The following is a 21,734-nucleotide window of genomic DNA, read 5'->3' as shown; positions in this document are numbered from 1 at the left end:
ATCCAACTCAATTGTAATGGGAATAACAACATATGTCAAACACTATTGTCTCTATATTTGTTATATGCCTTGTTTCCAGTTGCTTTAGAAATGAACTCACAAACACATTAGTGATTGACTATACACATTTGCAGCATTATAGTCTGTTTATGGTTAGTAGTAATAAACACAACGTGCACATAATATGGGTCATACTTCTGCTCCGTGCCGCCCTCCGAGAGGACGGAGTTAAACTAGCTGCTTACCACCACACCAGTTAGGAATCAAAACATCATAAAAATGCTTCTAAACCACTCAAAATTAGGTCAGCATGTTCATTAAATACACACAAAACACTTAAACAAACATACAATTCAGGAGGCAGGAGCTCCTGCAGCTTCACTTAGGATGAAGCATCATGGCCGAGAGCTCCCCCTTCCGGTCACTGCAGCCGTGACTAATCAATCACAAGAGTTATCTCTCATAAGGCGCAACAGGTAGATCACAGATAGGTATATTTATAACCTCTTTAAGTTTTTAACCTGGTTTTTACCTGTTTTTACCTTTTCACAGGACTTACATGTTTTAACCTATTTAACAATTTTAACATTATTCTCATTAATTTGAAATTATGACTTATGAAAGTACTTTTCAAAATTTTTAGCTGACCTATTTATGAATGACTTCTCTCATCCCCGTAACTGTTTTTAACGACTCATTTTATTGACTGTTTTTTAAACTGATTTTAGTGACCTTTTATGAACGTATATACATCAGTCTATCACATCAGCAGGTGTCTCGCATTACATCCGTCTCTTTCCTGTTTCGTCTCCTCTTCTTCTTTTTGGGGGGTGGTGCACTGTTTGATGCTGCAGGAAACTTAATAGAGAAAAGAAAATAGGGCCTATTTAATAGGTTATGTAGTTATGCTGTTGTGGGCTTTTTAGCCATGTTTTTGAAATAACACTATTAAAATAGTGTTAGTAAAAAAGTTGTAAAAGTTAATAGCTTTGATGTTTTTCTTTCTTCCCTCATTTGTGGCGCCACTATGGATGGATGGCACACCCAGCATTTGCCTATACTGCCTACATTGTCTTTGCTACAAAAACAAACACAAAAACCTACAGACAAACACAACATCTGCTTACTGTTCATGCAGCAATGAATAACACCTGCTGGAAAATCTACTTGAAAAAGGTGTTTACTTCCCGAATACAGACAGGAAGGCAGCAATTGTTTACTTCAAATGTCACATGCCAGTGTGCCCTGAGCATCACATGAACCCTGCTGGTTTATTTCAATTCTTTTATATGGGCTCATAACGACTGCAGCTGGTTCACCGCATAAATTAACACAAATAATGTTTCCTTGAAATTACTCAAAACTAAAATATACCAAAATGAAAACATGATAAATAGCTTTCAAGTACAACGTATTCCCATAAGTGCAAATAACTAATATTATCGGAAGACACAAGGTAACATTTTCCTATGATGGTTGTGTCTTATAGTAGTTTATTCTTGGTGTCCCCACGGACCCAAGTCTGTATTCGTTGTATGAAATTTAAGTTTGTAGGGTGAGGGTTAAATACACGTGAAGTTAATAGACTCTCAATTTGAAATTGGTTGTGCTAGTGAGTGTTCTGATAGAGCTGATGTGAACATGGTTTCAAGTCATCTTTTATGATGAATTTTGCCACACTGACAGTTTAAGCCTAAATATAAATAATTGCTGTGGTCGTGAACGGATGATAGGCTTGGCGACCTCAGTCAGCGGTGTCAAAGGACGAGACACTTTTTGCACACTCAAGTCACAAGACTAAATAAAATGACCTGATACTAACTATTAGGAGGTTGTTATGGAAAATTGCTATCAGTGTCATATAAGGGAATCCAGTCATTTAGTCAGTCACTTATTTTAAATAGATGCAAGACTGAACAGATTTATGCAGGACTGCAAAACGTTTGACATGGATTGTGCAAGGTCACAGTAGAGATGTACAGCATATTGCAATGTGCAAAATAAAAGTGTCTGGTGACTAAAACTTTACATTCATGTAAGTGAAGGGGGAGGGAGGGGGTCAGTGTCAGTGGGGGTCACATGTCTTGTTAATGAGGCAAGTTGCAGATGGGAAGAAACTGTTCTTATGGCGAGAGCTTTTGGTCCTGATGGACCGCAGCCTCCTGCCAGGGGAGAGTCTCAAAAAGTTTGTGTCTGGGATGGGAGGGGTCGGCAGCAATCTTACCTTAACGTCTCAGGGTCCTGGAGGCGTGCAGGTCCTGCCTCGATTGCAGTGTAGAAGTGCACCATCATCGTCTTTGGCTGGCTGAATTTCTTCAACTGCTGCAGGAAGTACATCCTCTGCTGGACTTTTTTGATGACAGAGCTGATGTGCAGCTCCCACTTCAGATCCTGGGAGATGATGGTGAGCAGGAAGCGGCAGGACTCCACTGTGTTGATGGTGCAGTTACATATTGTGATGAGGGTAAAGTCCACAATCATCTCCACTATTTTTAGAGCGTTGAGCTCTAAGTTGCTCTCGCTTCACCAAGTCACCAGAATTGACTACTGAATTAAAATGCTATTTTCCCTCCTCCATAATAAAACCTGCTGAAACATATTTATGTAGATGTCACAGGGCAGGACTCCACCTGTGTCCCTGGCAGTCCTCAGAGAGGACGTCAACCAAAGCACACAAAGGCAGCAGCACAGCAGTCTACTGAACTCACTTTGTCACCATACTATCTCAATACAACTGCTTTAGTGTCACAATCCATAAAACACTCAGACATCTGAAGTGACACAGTCTGCTGTGAGATGTGTTTTTAACCTCAGCGATGTTCATGTGAATCAGGTGAATCAGGTGCATTGTTGTTCAACTGCTCCAGAAAAAACTTTGTCACCAGGAGACTCTTTGAACAAGCAGGTACACTTTAAAATTCCCACATATCCAACAGATCCAGTAAAACCATCAATGATCAGGGGAATAAGAAGATGAGCACGTTGGACAGGTTGTAAGCACTTCACAAAGGAGAGAAGTCTGTGAAAACTCACACACATACACACACAACTCCTTCCTATCAACACAAATCTATGAAGGAATAAGTCGAGGGCAGAGGTGGAAGAAGTAAACAGATCTTGTATTTAAGTAAAAATAGCAATACCACAGTGTAAAAATAATGTCAAATGAAATATGGGAGCACTTTAATACTGCTAGAATCTGGAGTCCATGTCATCCTGGATACTAAAGATAAATATGCATCATATTCAGAAATGGACAGTGGTCATATCTGCAGAAGATTCATTAGTCATGTCCAACGTCAGGATATTGTATAGATATGACCAGTAACCACGTCTGAAGTCTGAACACAAGTGATATCTGCTGTCTGGATATTTCAAAATATTAACAAAGTGATTTTAAGTCATACCTGATGATATCACGAGTCATAGATGTTGTGGTTGGAGCACATCCAACTCCCGGTATGGGACCACTTTTATACTGCTAGAGTCTGTCAGGATATTGTATAGATACGACCAGTAACCGAGCACAAGTGATTTCTGCTGTCTGGATATTTCAAAATATTAACAAAGTGATTTTAAGTCATACCTGATGATATCACGAGTCATAGATGTTGTGGTTGGAGCACATCCAACTCCCGGTATGGGACCACTTTTATACTGCTAGAGTCTGTCAGGATATTGTATAGATACGACCAGTAACCGAGCACAAGTGATTTCTGCTGTCTGGATATTTCAAAATATTTTAAGTCAGATCTTACGTGTATCTGACAGTCACATCGGATGTCAGGAAAGACCAGTATATCACCATGTGTAATATTTCAACAGGAATAACTGGTCTTGTCTGTTAACTGTGAAAAAATATAATAAGAAAATAGAAAACCACTTGAGTGCAAATAACCCACTATATCATCATATCATCATCATACCCACACATTAAACTAAATAAAGGCACCAAACACTTTTTATCTCATAATGTAATAATGTACTAGTAATTTTGACTTACAATTGAAATATTTATTCAACAAGCTTAGTTTTCATCTTTTGTTTCTTTAACTGGTGGAAACGGGTTTCCACAGGATGTGGCAGGGGCTTCCAAGAGTCTCTCTCATGTATTCATTTATCTCTGGCCCTAACGTCAGGTATTTTAGACCCCCACAAAATGAAGATAACTGGAGGTCTTGTAGAAAAACCTGCTGCTCACACACAAATCCCACAGTTTACATCCATCAATTCAAACAAACTTTATTGGCATGAATGAAGTTACATTGTCACCAAATTTAAATGACGACCTTTTTTCAAAAACAAACAAAATAAATCAATTGCTGCATAGAATCTCTGTAAATCTGGACTCATCAGACCACATGACCTTTTTTCCATTGCTCCAGAGTCTAATCTTTATGCTCCCTAGCAAATTGAAGCCTTTTTTTCAGAGTAACCTCACTGATAAGTGGTTTTCTTAGGGCTACACTGCTGTTTAGTCCCAATCCCGTTCAGTTTTTTGTTTCCTCACCTCTCCTCCAGACTGCACCTGGCCTTCATCTGATTTGGAAGCAGGAACTGCCAAAACAGTCCCCACCTCTTCAGACTCCTTTTGTGGTCAAGTTCCTGGGGGACTGTGCCAAGTGTGGTATGAATGAGGGGGAGGTTAGGGAGTTTTCTGAAGAAAAGAGCTATACAGAGTAGTTTGAGATGGTGTTTTCTGTTTGGAAGAAATGTATTGGTGTTTTAAACTGTTAACTTATAGATGTTTTCAATCAGTCGATAGATAAAGTACTTATATAAGCTTATTGTAAGTTAATGAATAGGCTAATTGTCATGTCCTGCAGTAGGACAGCTTTCTGCTTATAACAGCAGGAGATTAAAATGGCTCCATAGTCACACACAAAACTAAAAGGTGATAAAATCGCGACCACTCATATAGTTGGACAAGATCTTATTCATTGAAAGGAATTAAGATTATTATTGAGAGTGTTGAACACTTTCCTGATATATTTTTTCCAATTTTGAATGAGTGGACACTACTTTCCTTTTCTTGGGATATTTAATGTTAAAGAACAGACAGCCTTTAAAGCAGCGAGTACACAATGTTGTTAAAACAACATAACGATCAGAGTGTCCTTGAAGTGGTTGTTTTAAAGGAATTTAATAAACAATAATGGTTTGTAAATTCAGCAGGTTAGTTTGTTTACATAAACATGTACAGACCCTTTCCAAAAAATTAGAATATCATGGAAAAGTTTATTTCCATAATTCCATTCAAAAAGTTAAACTTTCATAGATTATAGATTCAGGGGCCACAATTTAAACGATTTCAAGTATTTATTTGTTTATTTGTACATAATTTGGGCTTCCAGCTCATAAAACCCACGAAAACAGGAATTCAAAAAATTAGAATACTGTGAAGAAATCACCATTTACTTCCAAGTTTTTGCAGAAAAAAAAAGAAAGAAATTAGGATCACATCAAATCAATCAAAATATGGTACTTTCAAAACGATATGTCAATCTTCAATACTTGGTTGGGAATCCCTTTGCCTTAATCACTGCCTCGATGCGCCGTGGCATTGAGGCAATCAGCCTGTGGCATTGCCTGGGAGTTATGGAAGCCCAGATTTCCTTGATGCTTGCTGTCTCTTCTTTGTTTTTGGGTCTGGTGCCCCTCATTTTCCTCTTGATAATACCCCATAGATTCTCAATGGGGTTTAGGTCCGGCGAGTTGGCTGGCCAGTCAAGCACTGTGATGGCATGGGCATCAAACCAGGTTTTGGTGCTTCTGGCAGTATGGGCAGGGGCAAGGTCCTGCTGGAAGATGAAATCTGCACCTCCATACAGATCCTCAGCAGAAGGAATCATGAAGTCCTCTAAAACATTCTGGTAGACTGTTGCGGTGACCTTGGATTTAAGAAAGCAGAGTTTACCAACACCTGCACCGGACATTGCACCCCAAATCATGACTGACTGTGGATATTTCACACTGGACCTCAAGCAGCTTGGGATCTGTTCCTCACCCGTCTTCCCCCAAACCCTTGGACCTTGATTCCCGAATGAAAAGGCACACTTTATTTTCATCGGAAAAGAGGACCTTGGACCACTGGCCAACAGTCCAGTCCTTCTTCTCCTAGGCCCAGTTGAGACGCTTCCTACGTTGGCTCAGGCTCAGAAGTGGCTTGACCCGAGGAACCTGACAGTTGTAGCCCATCTCCCAATGCGTCTGAATGTGGTGGTTTTTGGAGCTGTGACTCCCGCCTCATTCCACTCTTTCTGGATCTCTGCCAGATTCTTGAATCTTCTCTGTTTGATAATCCGCTGAAGCCCACGGTCATCTCTTCTGCTGGTGCATCTTCTCCTGCCACATTTTGCCCTTCCACTAGACTTTCCATTGATATGCTTGGGCACAGCACTCTGTGAACAGCCAGCCTCCTTAGCTATGAACTTTTGTGGCTCACCCATCCTATGGAGGGTATCAATGATGGTCTTCTGGCCAGTTGTCAAGTCTGCAGTCTTCCCCATATTGAACCAAACTGAGACAATTGAACCAAAGTGAAGCAATTTAATGACACCTGGGGAAACCTGTGCCGGTGCTTTGAGTTTAGTAGATGATTAGTGTGTGACACTCAGTTTAAAACATTCATGCCCTGCAAAATTTGGGCTGATTTCTTCATAGTATTCTAATTTTTTGAATTCCTGTTTTCGTGGGTTTTATGAGCTGGAAGCCCAAATTATGTACAAATAAACAAATAAATACTTGAAATCGTTTAAATTGTGGGCCCTGAATCTATAATCTATGAAAGTTTAACTTTTTGAATGGAATTATGGAAATAAATAAACTTTTCCATGATATTCTAATTTTTTGGAAAGGGTCTGTATATACATATTTACATCACCAAATCTGATGACATAATTAAAAGAATATGTTAGAATAATCATAATGATCATTTAAAAAGTCATAAAAAATACTGTTTGTTTGTTTTTTGATTTTACACTGTACTTGCAGATGACACTCTTTTCATCACAGTTTCCACAGACTAATTTCATTTCCGACAGATAGTACTTCACCTCAAAGATTAACTCATATAATGTCAGGAAGTTCTGGTGTGGAATTTCAAAAGCCCTCTAAAATGTCAAACATTTCTAATATTTCCCTCTTAATTCAGATTGATATTAGGAGGAAACGCACTGTTTCCACACACTTATTTCAGTTCAGAATGATAGAACTCCACCTCAGAGTAATAGCAGGAAGTTATGATGTGGAATATTTTAAATATTTTTATTACATTGTTTCATTAGGTAAGTTTTGAAAATGATAAGGCTAAATCATAATAATATATAACACATGGTAACAACAACGCCGGTGATGGAGATCAACACATCTGTGTGCTTTGGTGTCACGTGACCACTTCTTCTAAAGGAAGCGAACCTAACAATTCAAAGCACTGACACTTCAGTCAGGACGGAAATGTGACGCCGTTCGTATTATTCGGTGTCTTTCTTCTGTTGACAATTCATTCTTCAGTCTTAAAGAAAAGGAAAACCCAAGAACTTGACACATCAGGAGCAGTTTTGGGGTTCAGTATCTTGCCCAAGGACATTTCGACATGCAGACTATGGGAGTCGAACCAGCGACCTTCCGATAACAAGACGCTATAAAGACTGACAGTTTTATTGAAAGACCAGAGGTATAACAAAGTAGAAAAATACATTGGACTGATAATGATCAGAACCACATATTAGAAAAATAGTAGTTACAAAATACAATTATAGCTGCTGCGCAGCGATGGGTCGGGTCCGGGCTATTTTTGGCAAATTTAGGCAACTCTGAGGCTGAGCAACAAAGTGTAGAACAGGAAGACAGACAGTTGACATCATAATGTTCATTTTGCATTAGTTGAGGCTTGAACTTACAACCTTTGACACCTAAGTCCATCTTCTATCTCACTTAGTTAACTGGCTAGTGACAGATCATGTGAGGCTTCACAAAGTGAGTAAGCTATACACTGTCATGCAGGCATATTTGTAACCACTGTAAAAATAAAAATAAATCTCTGCGTCCACATTTCCTGTCTCTCACTGTATTATCCATATAGGCAAAAATGCCCCCCAAAAAGATTGGTTTGAAATATTGCTCTCTTGATTTAATCTTTGTTTTGCTGTGATTTTTTTATATACAGGTCCTTCTCAAAAAATTAGCATATTGTGATAAAGTTCATTATTTTCTGTAATGTACTGATAAACATTAGACTTTCATATATTTTAGATTCATTACACACAACTGAAGTAGTTCAAGCCTTTTATTGTTTTAATATTGATGATTTTGGCAAAAAAGTCAAGAAAAACCAAAAATCCCTATCTCAAAAAATTAGCATATTTCATCCGACCAATAAAAGAAAAGTGTTTTTAATACAAAAAAAGTCAACCTTCAAATAATTATGTTCAGTTATGCACTCAATACTTGGTCGGGAATCCTTTTTCAGAAATGACTGCTTCAATGCGGCGTGGCATGGAGGCAATCAGCCTGTGGCACTGCTGAGGTCTTATAGGTCACTCTCCAGAGTGTTGGGTCTTGCGTCTCTCAACTTTCTCTTCACAATATCCCACAGATTCTCTATGGGGTTCAGGTCAGGAGAGTTGGCAGGCCAATTGAGCACAGTAATACCATGGTCAGTAAACCATTTACCAGTGGTTTTGGCACTGTGAGCAGGTGCCAGGTCGTGCTGAAAAATGAAATCTTCATCTCCATAAAGCTTTTCAGCAGATGGAAGCATGAAGTGCTCCAAAATCTCCTGATAGCTAGCTGCATTGACCCTGCCCTTGATAAAACACAGTGGACCAACACCAGCAGCTGACATGGCACCCCAGACCATCACTGACTGTGGGTACTTGACACTGGACTTCAGGCATTTTGGCATTTCCTTCTCCCCAGTCTTCCTCCAGACTCTGGCACCTTGATTTCCGAATGACATGCAAAATTTGCTTTCATCCGAAAAAAGTACTTTGGACCACTGAGCAACAGTCCAGTGCTGCTTCTCTGTAGCCCAGGTCAGGCGCTTCTGCCGCTGTTTCTGGTTCAAAAGTGGCTTGACCTGGGGAATGCGGCACCTGTAGCCCATTTACTGCACACGCCTGTGCACGGTGGCTCTGGATGTTTCTACTCCAGACTCAGTCCACTGCTTCCGCAGGTCCCCCAAGGTCTGGAATCGGCCCTTCTCCACAATCTTCCTCAGGGTCCGGTCACCTCTTCTCGTCGTGCAGCGTTTTCTGCCACACTTTTTCCTTCCCACAGACTTCCCACTGAGGTGCCTTGATACGGCACTCTGGGAACAGCCTATTCGTTCAGAAATTTCTTTCTGTGTCTTACCCTCTTGCTTGAGGGTGTCAATGATGGCCTTCTGGACAGCAGTCAGGTCGGCAGTCTTACCCCTGATTGTGGTTTTGAGTAATGAACCAGGCTGGGAGTTTTTAAAAGCCTCAGGAATCTTTTGCAGGTGTTTCGAGTTAATTCGTTGATTCAGATGATTAGGTTAATAGCTCGTTTAGAGAACCTTTTCATGATATGCTAATTTTTTGAGATAGGAATTTTGGGTTTTCATGAGCTGTATGCCAAAATCATCAGTATTAAAACAATAAAAGACCTGAAATATTTCAGTTGGTGTGCAATGAATCTAAAATATATGAAAGTTTAATTTTTATCATTACATTATGGAAAAGAATGAACTTTATCACAATATGCTAATTTTTTGATAAGGACCTGTATATTCCCACTCACGGAACTAGATCACTGATCCTGTCTCCCACTCTCAGCTGGATCAACTTTAAGTGATTCTCCTTCTTCAGTTTAAATGGAGGGTGTCAATCAGCATTAAAGCACATTACCGCCACCTATGTTTGGACTGGAATTACATCACCACAAAACAAACACAAAGTAATAAAAAATTCAGTTATTAGGAAAAAAATCTGAAAATACACATATTGCAGCATGGAGATGTTGGTAATTTGTTTTTAAAAATGATTGATTTGCTCCATAAGTGAATAACTGATGTTTAGCTATGTCATTACTGCATTGACTCCAATTGTTCACATGAAAGAAAAATTTAAAATGCTGTGAAAAATTCAGTTTTTGAGGCTCAATTTTTCATAAATCAAAGGAGGAGAGAGGAAATAGGTTTAAGAAGTTTTACAGTTTTTGAAAAAAAACTGAGTGATGTACTTCATGATTTTTAATAGGTTTAAATGTACAAAAGTTTCTTCAATATTGAGGCTACAGTTTGATGAAAGTTCTGAAGCTGCAGCAAGTATGGTTGATTTGTTATGATTTTTCAAAGGTTTGAACTTTAGACGCTTGCTGTAGCACCACCATCAGGACTATTGGCTTGGGTTTACAGCTGAGGTAATCTGGCATGAGACTGGACCTTTGTGCAAAATTTGGTTAACTTTCATCCATGGTCCAGTCCAAGCTATTTGTTTTTATTTAATTTAGAGGCTTGCTGTGATGCCACCGTCAGGACAAGGGTCTTGTGTTGAGGACATCTGCCATTTTGATCTGTCGTCGTCGTCGTCATCGTCATCGTCATCATCATCATCATCCTTGCTGGGTCTTGAACCCACAACCCCTGACACCAAGCACCAGCTCCTAACTCACTGAGCTAATTGGCTGGAAGTGAGACCTGCTGTGTGGCTGCATTTGTCTACTCAGGGAGTCACTGTCCGGGCAGCTGTTGTCAAGGCAGATTTCAAAAATGGTCAAAACGTCAGAAATTCTGTTACCTGAACAAAAATCTGATAATACATAAATTGCATCTTGACAGCATGGATGTGTTGGTGATTTGTTTTTAACTTAAAGTGTTTTGCTTCATAAGAGAAAATCTGATGTTTAAAAATGCCACTCTTCCATTGACTCCAGTTGTTCCCATGAGAGCAGAATTCAAAATGTTCTCAAAAATTCAGTTTTTGAGATAAAATTCTGATATTTGCCAAACTCCATCAACCATGACTGCAAAATATTCTCAATTTTTTTCAGGAAGATTGAAAATGTATTTAGCAAGAATTTGATAGTATATGTTTACAGTACTGTTTACAGTCAAACATTTTGATGCACTGTAGGCTTAATTTTTGATAAATCAAAAATCCGAGAAACAAGTTTTGTGGAGGACGGTCTGAAGATGCTCTCTAACTTGCTCTCTAGCAAGTTTGGTGATAGGTTTTATAAGTTTTACAGGTTTTGAAAAAAACTGAGTGATGGACTTCATAATTTGTAATGAGTTTAAGTGGACTAAAGTTTCAGCAGTATTGGGGCTACAGTTTGGTGAAAGTTTCAAAACTGTAGCATGTACTATTGATTTTGTAGGTATTTTTAAAGTTTTTAAATTTAAACGCTTATTGTGCCCCCCCCAGGAGGAATATTGACATGTCCTTGGAATTAAGTAAATCTGGCATGGGGCCGGACATTTCTGTAAAGTTTGGTGAGTTTTCGCCCATGGGAAGTATGACTTCCTCGGAAGAAGAAGAAGAAAGAAAGAAAGAAAGAAAGAAAGAATTCCTAGGAATACAATAGGTTCCTGGCAGCTTAGCTGCCCGGACCCTAAATATCTGCTCCTAAAACTGAGTATTCCTATAGCGCCACCAGATGGGCAAAATCTGTGGCTTTTAATGACATCCGCTGGATGGATGGACATCAAATTTGGTCAAGACATAAAGACACAAACTCAGTCATTTACTTCCTGTACTGGAGGCTTTGGTCTGGGAAAAAGAAGAGGAAATAAATATGACATTAAAACAAATGGGTGCAGTCAGTTGTGTGAAACATTTTGTTTGCACAAGAAGTATGGAGAGAATTTTGTTCCTTTATTATTCAATCAAATAGAATAGATTTGAAACCAAAAAAGAGATTTGAGAGCAAAAGAGAGTAAGTGGCAATCAATTTTTTTCCTTTGAGATCGAACAGGTTGCAATTGAAAAAAAAAATATGAGAGAGCATATTTCTTCAACTTCAATCAAAACTCAAAGCCATTTTGCTTATAAATCAGTCCTCTTTGCTTTCAAGTTAAAAACCTTTGCTTGCAGATCAGTCCTCTTTGGTTGCAAATTCTAAAGTTTTGCTTGCGAATTCAACTGCACTTGATGGGCGGGGCCTACGCTGGTGGATGAGAGAAGAGTTTCTATTGGCTGGTTTGACCTGGCTCCAGCGCCAGCTACGCCTTCCACATTACACCCACTTCCCCCTTGTGCTGTGCTGCTTGGAGGTAAGTTGATAGCCTGTTGCTCTTGAAACGTTTCCCATAAGTAATGAATTGCGCTATATATCGTTGGCTACAGCCTGCCGTACATTCACAACAACAACAACAAGAAGTAATGAATTATAATGCCCTGCTGCTGCAAGCACACTGATTAGCAGCATCATGGTTGTCTCTGCTAGTCACGGCCTGAGCAGAGTAGCCTAATGAGTGAATCGTATACAACGTAGGGCTGTGATTTAAACATTTAGTGTTGCATGGTACCCGCGGTGCCAAAACGTCACGGTTCCTACACAACAGTACTACCGCTGAACGCGGTGCCAGTTTCCACTGTGTAGTGGGCTGCTGCTACTCCTCCCGGCTCCGTTCTCACTACAGCTGTTCTAATGTCAACAAACACACGTGGCGAATAATTTAACAAATTCACGCACATATTTCTAACCAGCCAGCATTACTGGTCTATACAGGAGCAGCTGCGTCAGACTTAAATGACACTGAATGATGCTTTTGACCTCCGAGATGTAGAATGTGTCGGCTATAGAAGAGAAACGCAAATTTCTGCACCACTGATCTGTTTGTTGACATTAGAACAGCTGTAGTGAGAAAGGAGCCGGGAGGAGTTTAGTTGAGGTAGTTTAGTAATCCACGGTAGTACTGTTGTGTAGGAACCGTGACGTGTTGGCACCGCAGTACCATGCAACACTAAATGTTTAAATCACAGCCCTACGTTGTATCCGCCTCCCTGTAATTCACTCACTCATTAGGCTACTCTGCTCAGGCCGTGACTAGCAGAGACAACCATGATGCTGCTAATGCTTGCAGCAGCAGGGCATTATAATTCATTACTTGTTGTTGTTGTTGTTGTTGTGAATGTACGGCAGGCTGTAGCTAACGATATATAGCGCAATTCATTACTTATGGGAAACGTTTCAAGAGCAACAGGCTATCAACTTACCTCCAAGTAGAGCTTAGATCAGGCCCAAAAAATCAAGCCCGACCCTTCCCGAACCCGTGTACGTTGTGTCCGAGCCCGGCCCGACACATTAACTGTAATTATGAGCCCGAGCCCGATTTAAACCCGACAATTTTTTAATACGTGGCGTAACAGTCAGAGTTATTCAATGTAGCCTCCTTTTGTTTAGTGGGTGATGTAACCTGTACGATGAAGAAGAGCAGGTGTACTTCCGCTCTCCGTGAGACAGGATGCTGCCGACAGAGAGAAGACTCCATTTTATTTTGTCTATATTTAGTAAAGTGTTGGTGCAAGAACCTCGGCCTGGATCGTTTGCGTATGCCTGTAACATTAGTGCCGTAGAGACCTGGCATGGTGTGGTCAGTACTATGAATAAAAGTGCCGTGTGGAAACCCCCACATGCTGCCTGCTGTCTCTTGAGTAACCGGAGGCACCGCACTAAAGTGGACAATCACCTTCCCCTTCACCAGCCCACGTTACAGTGGGCTGTTATAACTGACGATCTCAACTACAACTCCCAGGTGTTTGAACTACAGAAGTCTGTTTACGATTATCTTAATGAATAATGCAACAAGGACGAAGCATGTTCACTGCGTTGTTTGTTTATTCATAACGGAATGGATCGCAAATGAAAAAAGTAATGATTTAAAAAAACAACAACAACACACAAATGCTGGCCCGAGGATAGTGGTGGGAAATAAGTCCGGGCTCGGGCTCGGGCTCGGGTAGAGAATCTAAACTCTACCTCCAAGCAGCACAGCACAAGGGGGAAGTGGGTGTAATGTGGAAGGCGTAGCTGGCGCTGGAGCCAGGTCAAACCAGCCAATAGAAACTCTTCTCTCATCCACCAGCGTAGGCCCCGCCCATCAAGTGCAGTTGAATTCGCAAGCAAAACTTTAGAATTTGCAACCAAAGAGGACTGATCTGCAAGCAAAGGTTTTTAACTTGAAAGCAAAGAGGACTGATTTATAAGCAAAATGGCTTTGAGTTTTGATTGAAGTTGAAGAAATATGCTCTCTCATATTTTTTTTTCCAATTGCAACCTGTTCGATCTCAAAGGAAAAAAATTTGATTGCCACTTACTCTCTTTTGCTCTCAAATCTCTTTTTTGGTTTCAAATCTATTCTTTTTGATTGAATAATAAAGGAACAAAATTCTCTCCATAAAGAAGAACTTAGAAAATCAATATTAATGATAAATAAATTGATGTGATGTACCTAATTATTTTTTTGATGTTAGCCTGGCTGAAAAAGCAAGAAACATGTTAGATAAACAAGTTGCAAAACATTTATGTAAATTATGCATGCAAAACTAGCACTAACCTGTGATCACTAGTGCAACAGCTGTTAATAATAATAACACCAATACAAATACAGAACAGTAATGGTTTCTTGAAGCAGATCCACAGACAACGTCACTGCTCGTGCTTCCTTCGAGTTTTACTTGAGTGTCTGGACAGCTGTTGGAAAAAAGAGAAATAAAGACAGCTTTAGTTCCTTTTTGTGTTTCAAAGGAAAAACTCTATTAGAGATGTCAGCACAAATAAAAGTGAACAATGACACACTCACACACAATTACTTATGCTTTGTGACATTTGGTTTATCTAAAATTAGACTAAAATGACAAAGTTCCATGCAAAAATAACTTGGTCATTTTGTACAAACAAATTGTCAAACAATGTCTTACTTGGTCCAGGCGGTGCAGTTCACACCATCCTTGGAAAAATAGCCTGGCTTACAGGGTTCACACACTGTGTCAGTTCTGCTGGTACCTTTAAAAAAAGACAGAAGTGAAATTAATACACACTCACCCAGCATCCATTGAACATCTCTCGTGCATCTGCATGTAACCATCAGGTTGGTTTAACTTATTTTTCTTACCAGGTTCTTTTATCCTCTGACCAGGGTCACAACGTGTATGTTTCTCTGCCAAACTACATCCTGCATCATCTGCCAAACTACTGCAGAAATACCCAGGTAAAACACCACAATGTGCGTCACTTTTTGCTGTGCACTCCTTTTGGGTGAACAGACCGTGACCTAAGAGCAAACAAACAGTCAATATATTATTGTTGAATATATATATTTTTTTACATTTCATTCCATTTTAAATAACATTTGAAATAATTTAATGTGAACTTATTTGACTGCAAGCAAGCAAAAACTGAATTAAATCTGGCCCACAATGACGCAGCAGGAGCTACTTATTGGCCGAACTGTTGTTCAACACATAGTAGCTGGCCAACAAGAGCTCCTGTTGCACAAAAATGAATTGAAAAAATACTAGACGCTGTAGCAAATGGAAAAACAAACAGTAACAATTCTGTTATGCAAATCAATTATTAACTCATCTCTAAAAGTCAGTATATGAAAGTTAATGATGAATTGGTATATTTCATTATTGTTTTTAATTTGATCTCATCTCATCTCATTTTCTGCCGCTTATCCGTGAGGGTCGCGGGGATGTTGCCGCTCTATCCCCCCCTTTCAGGGGGTTGCGGGGGTTACGGGAGCCAATCCCAGTTTTTAATGGGCGAGATTTTTAATTTGATGATTTCTTTAATTCGAGCAATTCAATATTAATTTAACTGGTCAATACTAATACCATATTAATCATCTATAATTAAAACCCTGTAAAAAAGTTTATTTCTGATGGGCAATCTAGGCTCTATTCAAACAACCCATTTCCCATATGGGGTCACTTTTCAGCAAACAAGTCAACCAAGCAGCACGTTCAGGGCTCCAGGGTGCAACTGTTTCGGTCACGCATGTGTCCAAAAATCGTTAAAGTGCAACTCAATATTTTTATTAGTAGAACTGGTGTGATAGAACTTCTGTAGGACAGATTAAAACAATGTATTAAAACAATTTTTAACAAACACCAACTGGGTGTGAAGATAGTTGCCTTTGCACAAATCCCAGCATATGAACATATTTTCTGTAGATTATTTTGTCAGCATATAGCCAGATCTTATGTGCATCTTGCACATGTGGTATTGATTATTTTTTTCATCATGAGAAAAATAATCAATACCACAGTGAGAAAAGCTGCGGTGCCAGACCAATCCCAAACTGACATGCTTGTTAGAGGTAACCGTTTCATCTGTCACCCGTCCTCAAATACCTCATCCAAATTGTTTCCTTTTTTATGGAGGCCCATGCCCTGCACCTGAGGGCAGGTGGGAGAGGTGACCCATTACCAGATCATCATAACTGAAAAAGGATTTTTAGTGTATTCAGTGTGTGTGTTTTTTTTTTATTACTCATTTCAAGTCTTATTAACACTATTACCTGTGTATTTGTGAGTGCATGCTAATGTGTGTGTACTTTTACTAGTACAATTGTGTATCTTTTTTTACATGTAAAATTGTGTGAATGGATGGCAGAAATGTAAACTCAATCCAGACATACCTGGGTCACAGAATGTGCAGGAGAAACATTTACTCAGCCCGTTGGGTAGGTTCATATAAGTCCCATTGTCACAGGGGCTGCAGCCTGTGCCTGACTGTAATGTGCAGTCTTTTCGAACAACTGTGCCTGTTCAAGACAGAAACATGCCGTCAACATCACATAATCACCAAGAAATAGATGGGAAATAATCTACAAGACCAGTACCTACAAACAGTAACTATAACTAGTTACATGTAACTAGCAGTTACATGTAGCATATGGTACTGTTGTTGTCGTTTGTTTGCACTGAAGCCTCTTGGAAAACGTTATTTCATTGCACTGTGTACTGTGTATATGGTGGAACGACAATAAACCCTCTTGAATCTTGAAAAACTAATCTGTGATTGTATTTGGTTCAACTTTGGGATGTTTTTCAGCAGAAATTAACCGTCATTCATATCCACTCATATCAATAATAGTAATTTCATTGCTGCAGTAATGGCTTTGTTTTCTGAGGAACTAGTACCAGCTTGAACAGAATATGCCAAAATGTGTTCTTTTGTTTTCCACTATTTATTTAAAACTCGTCCATCCACCTACGATTCTGGATTCAATTTGACCTGCAAAAATCAGCCTGTGTTCTCTTGCTTAAATTGGGGTTCTGTTTGGATAAACCAAACTTGAACTACCGATCGTAACATTATACACAATTAGTATTTGTTTGGTTAGCGAGAATTATACTAAAAAAAAAATAAAGGTCAAAGTCAACCCAGCTGTCATCGCCTGGAACCACCTAATGTATTCATCCACTGACATCCTGCTAACTGCAATATTAATGTCAACATATTCTTTAGTATTAAGATTCACAACATACAATGTTGATGTCACCTCTGCTGATGACTAAAAACCACAAAACTGAATCAATCTGATTGAATTGCTTTTACCTCATTAGAATTTTCTTATCTGCATTTACAGCTTGTATAACAACACATAATTAAGAGGGTTCTTAACTCTGTTGTTGAGGTCAAAATTTTAAGATCCCATCCTCTATTATGACGCACACATCAAAAATATTACCCAATGTCCTTTTTCCCCTGAATACCACCTCCAGACTTCACGTCTATCTTTCTTTCTATCTGTTGCTAAGACTCTAATCCAAGCCTTTATCACATCTACTCGATTACTGCAGTGTCCTCCTTTTTGGCTTACTCATAGTATAAAAGAATAAAATATGTCCAGAATTCAGCTGCAAGAGTTCTCTGCCACATGGTCCAGGGAGCACACCTATCCTCAACACTGCACTGGCTGGCAGTTAAATTCTGCATCTTGTTGGAAGTACTTTTCCTTTCCGTTTCGAAATCACTCAATTGCTTGGCACCTCCCTATCTGTCCAGTCTTTTACATCCCTACACCCCTACTCACTCACCGTGTAGCTCTGATGCCTATCTAATCCCACCCAGACTCTGCCCTGTGGGTGACTGACAGGGCCTTCAGCGTGGCTGCACACACCCCCTTGAATGCTCTCTGTCAGGGTTTGCTCTAGTGAACATCTGTTGCTTCTTACAAGTCAACACTGAATACTCACCTGTTTGGATTGGCTTTTCCTAACGCTTAATAATGTGCGTATTATGATTCTGTTCTCATCTGTTATGTATACCTGTATCTGTATCTTTATTACGATTGGCTTCTTATGTAATAACTGTTTTATCTGGCTTTGAGAGGTGTCCTTAGATGACTTGGGACATTTATAAATTAATTGTATTATTATTATTGCATAATAGTTGCATGGAACTTAGTGAAATGTATTATTTCAATATAAGTAAATATACTTGGAAGCACTATTACAATGTAATGTAAGTGAGAGATGACACTTTCACTCTCTTCAGCTTTTGGAAAGAATGTAGGATATAAACGATGTGTACAAACTAATAAATATGCAAACACCAGTTCCACACATACACAGGTATTGAGACTGTAATGTACTCATGCTCTATCAGCGAGCAAGCTGTTATATGACAGATATGAGGAAGTGGAAAAATAAGGTCACAGTATATATTCTATGTGAAATGTTCAGAGGTGGGAATTGTGGAGTCATCAAGTCATCTCCATGCCATGTATTTGTTCTGTTCATGCACTAAACCAGCTGAGTCCAATCAGCACAGCTCTTCAGCCAGGAAGGTGAGCTAATTAGTGAATGCACCTGGTTCAGTGACTGAGCAGAACAAATACATGGCATGGAAATGACTTCACAATTCCCACCTCTGGAAATGTTACTCTTTGTTAGTGCATGTTTTAGTTTCGAGTATTGTGACAATTAGCACTTTAAGAAATTCTGGCATGACAAAATGCAAAAACATTGATTTTATAGATGATATCGTGCTATTATAACTTCTTGAATTTAAACAGAAAGACACACCCTTTCTGATTATTACAATTTAATGGCGCATTTAACTAATATATAAAATAAATACATATAAAAATGTGTGTTCAACCTGGTGACATGGTAGTCTCATAATGTCTAAAAATCACATTGGTGCCAATTCTGCCGAACGACAAACGAGGATGGTTTTTTTTTAAAATGGCGATCTGCAATAGGGCGCAGTAACATGGAGGCCGTAGTTGTGTCGTAGCTTAGCTGACTTCGGACATTTATACCTTCATGACACTTTGGACAGCATTGTCCATCCCGTGCTGTGTATTCCTTTGGTCGACAGCACAGCGTTGGTATCGTGAGGGCAGCGACGTAACCTATAAAAAAACAGAGTTAGCTCTGCTGTTTAAGCTAGGCTAACGTTAGCATATGTTTGTCTACTGCGTGGTGACTTGACGTAAGCAGTGGGCGTTACTTACCGAGGACAACAAACGTCGAAAGCATTATAATACGGGCTATTACATTGTTTCATTAGGTACGTTTTGAAAACGATGAGGCTAAATCACAATGCCAAAAAAGAAAAATGCTAACAACGCTGGTGGAGCACATCCGCGTGTTTTGGTGTCACGTGACCACTTCCCTTAAAGGAAGTGCCGTTCCTATTTTTTTTTTTTTTTTTTTTTTTTAATTCAAAACTTTGTTTTACATAACAAAAAAAGTATTTCACAATTAATATTCAATATATAAAGGACTTCTATGGTATACGCCAGGGGGAATTTACAAGTTTACAATTTTTTTTTCAAGTTTTCACATATAGAGACAGTCTTAATCGATTTCTGGGTGCTTGAAAATTTGATGGAGGTTATGTACTGCCTGAGCTCACCGCTAAGAGCAATTTAAAAAAAAATAAATGTTTTTTAAGTTTTTTTTTAATTTACTTACATTTGTGAAAGTGACATTTTGCCATTAAAATAATAAGGTTGATTATAAAAGTTATGTTGGCTTTTTCCTTGTTTTTTCTCAGGTCAGGGAGCCCAAATAGTACATGCCTCCAAAACAAAATAAAATCTTCATCAACATTGATAGCAACAAAATTACAAATATCACTCCACAGTTTTTGTACAATAGGGTAGAGCCAAAACAAATGGCTCACAGTTTCAACATGTACGGAACATCAATGTTCTCTTTAAATCTTTTTGCAATGTGGTCCATTGGATGGATAAAATCTATGAATAATCTTAAATGAAATTTCTCTCACTTTATTAGTTAACAGGTATCAGTTGGGTAAGAGCCAAATCTTCTTCCAGTCAGTGTCCTCCATAAATTTGTTCCAGTGCCGTTCCTATTATTCAGTGTATTTCTGCCGTTGGTGATTCCGTCCTCCGTTATGAAAGAAGGGAAAACCCGAGACCTTGAAGAATGAAGCCACAGGGCAACCACTCAATCTCAATTTTCAACTTTTTTACCACCTTTTCTGTGCCGAGTTGAACAAATGCAGTTGAATGACATCCTAACCACTTCACAGCTGGCAGGCTGCACTTTTCTGCTCAGCAGTATGTTAGTGTGTCAGGATGTTTGTCTTAAGCAGCAGTCAGCAACACTTTAGCTTTCACCTCATCATACATCAATAACCACAATATTATTCTGTATCCTAAAGATGCACTGTGGAGTTTTGGGGAAGACATTTGAATCAGAAGAGAAAGATCTTCAGTGACTTATTTTTTTTATACCTAAACAACCTAAATGAACAAACTCTTTGTTTTCATGACTAAATAAAATGAACAGACTGAACTTACAGTGATATTTCAGGTCTTTTGATGTGGAGGTTGTATGAGGCAGCACCGACAGGGAACAACAGCATTGTACACCTAAAGCGCCCAAAATGTTCAAAATATAGCGAACACTGAAACAGATTTTTCTTTTTAGGTGGCTAGAATACATCTTGCTGTCGCTGCTGTTCAGCAGTACAATGCTCTGCTTCCCTGTCAGTGATACACACTGCTTCTCCACACGGGGAGAGCTGACGGTCATCTAGCCTACTGCAGGTGACACAAAACACCTGAACTGTCACTCTAAGCTTTAAGGTTTAGTCAGTTATGGAAAAAATTAATAATTCTGAGTTTGTATTATTACCTCATTAATATTAGAAGTATGGAAACTCTTGAATTTGAATTTCTTCTCCAAAATTACATAGTGACCCTTCAAGCATGTTTAGTTGAAATATAGGCCATCAGGCATGAAGGACTGGCTCAGTGTCTGAGCTGAGTCCTGAGCACATTTACTGGAGGTTTGTCATTCTCATCTCTTAGGTAAACAATCAGAAATGGTGCCAGGCTTGTAAAAACTGTCCAATAATTACTACTAAATTCATCGTTGTTTGGCTTCAGCAAAACAAAAAACAATGTGATTATTTTTTCATCTATTTTGACATTTTGACCAACTCCACTGAAAACAATACAAAGCAGGGCCGGTTCTAGGCAGGCATATATGAGGGGGCAGTCAGAAATGTGAAGGGGGCATCATGTGTACACATCATGCTCCAGCACTTTTTTCTGTGCTTATAGTAACAGTGTTTCTTCACTGAATTGGGTTGTTAGCTATGTGTCCAACCCCAACTTGGAGAAGTGGATTGCACTTTGTCAGGCCTCTACCTTCAGACCTGTCCAACTTGGGTGTCCCACCTGAAGACTAAGCTCCTGCTGGTATAGGTCTTAAGGTCAATGAGGCACGCAAACCCCCTGACCACAATAAGGTGGCAATCCCTCAGGGGGGGAA

At 39.2% G+C, this 21,734-nt stretch overlaps 1 protein-coding gene across 2 annotated transcripts; it reads right to left on the bottom strand.

Moving 5' to 3' along the window:
- Positions 1 to 7,643: 7,643 nt before the first annotated feature.
- Positions 7,644 to 21,716, bottom strand: LOC311265084 (tumor necrosis factor receptor superfamily member 14-like). Of its 2 annotated transcripts, XM_084366413.1 has the most exons (8): positions 19,439 to 21,716; positions 19,244 to 19,336; positions 16,610 to 16,735; positions 15,080 to 15,238; positions 14,886 to 14,970; positions 14,522 to 14,658; positions 14,417 to 14,443; positions 7,644 to 11,732 (listed from the first exon to the last, which is right to left on the bottom strand). In XM_084366413.1, exons 1-7 carry the CDS (start codon positions 19,461 to 19,463, stop codon positions 14,421 to 14,423), a joined length of 648 nt encoding a protein of 215 aa, XP_084222539.1. In that variant the 5' UTR covers positions 19,464 to 21,716; the 3' UTR covers positions 7,644 to 11,732; positions 14,417 to 14,420. The 2 variants fall into 2 exon arrangements, with proteins under 2 accessions (XP_084222539.1, XP_084222538.1); XM_084366412.1 differs by lacking the exon at positions 14,417 to 14,443.
- Positions 21,717 to 21,734: the final 18 nt, after the last annotated feature.

Source organism: Pagrus pagrus, assembly GCF_965226575.1.
Source record: "Pagrus pagrus genome assembly, chromosome: 11".
NCBI classification, from domain to species: Eukaryota; Metazoa; Chordata; class Actinopteri; order Spariformes; family Sparidae; genus Pagrus; species Pagrus pagrus.
This window is presented reverse-complemented; position numbering and strand designations above follow the sequence as displayed.

What these genes read in the sequence shown, in the direction of transcription:
- LOC311265084 (XM_084366412.1), bottom strand. Translation starts at nt 19,463, where the DNA reads ATGCTTTCGACGTTTGTTGTCCTCG. An exon ending in TTCGACGTTTGTTGTCCTCG is followed by an intron (nt 19,337 to 19,438) that starts GTAAGTAACGCC and finishes GTTTTTTTATAG; the next exon opens with GTTACGTCGCTGCCCTCACG. An exon ending in CTGTCCAAAGTGTCATGAAG is followed by an intron (nt 16,736 to 19,243) that starts GTATAAATGTCC and finishes TGTCTTGAACAG; the next exon opens with GCACAGTTGTTCGAAAAGAC.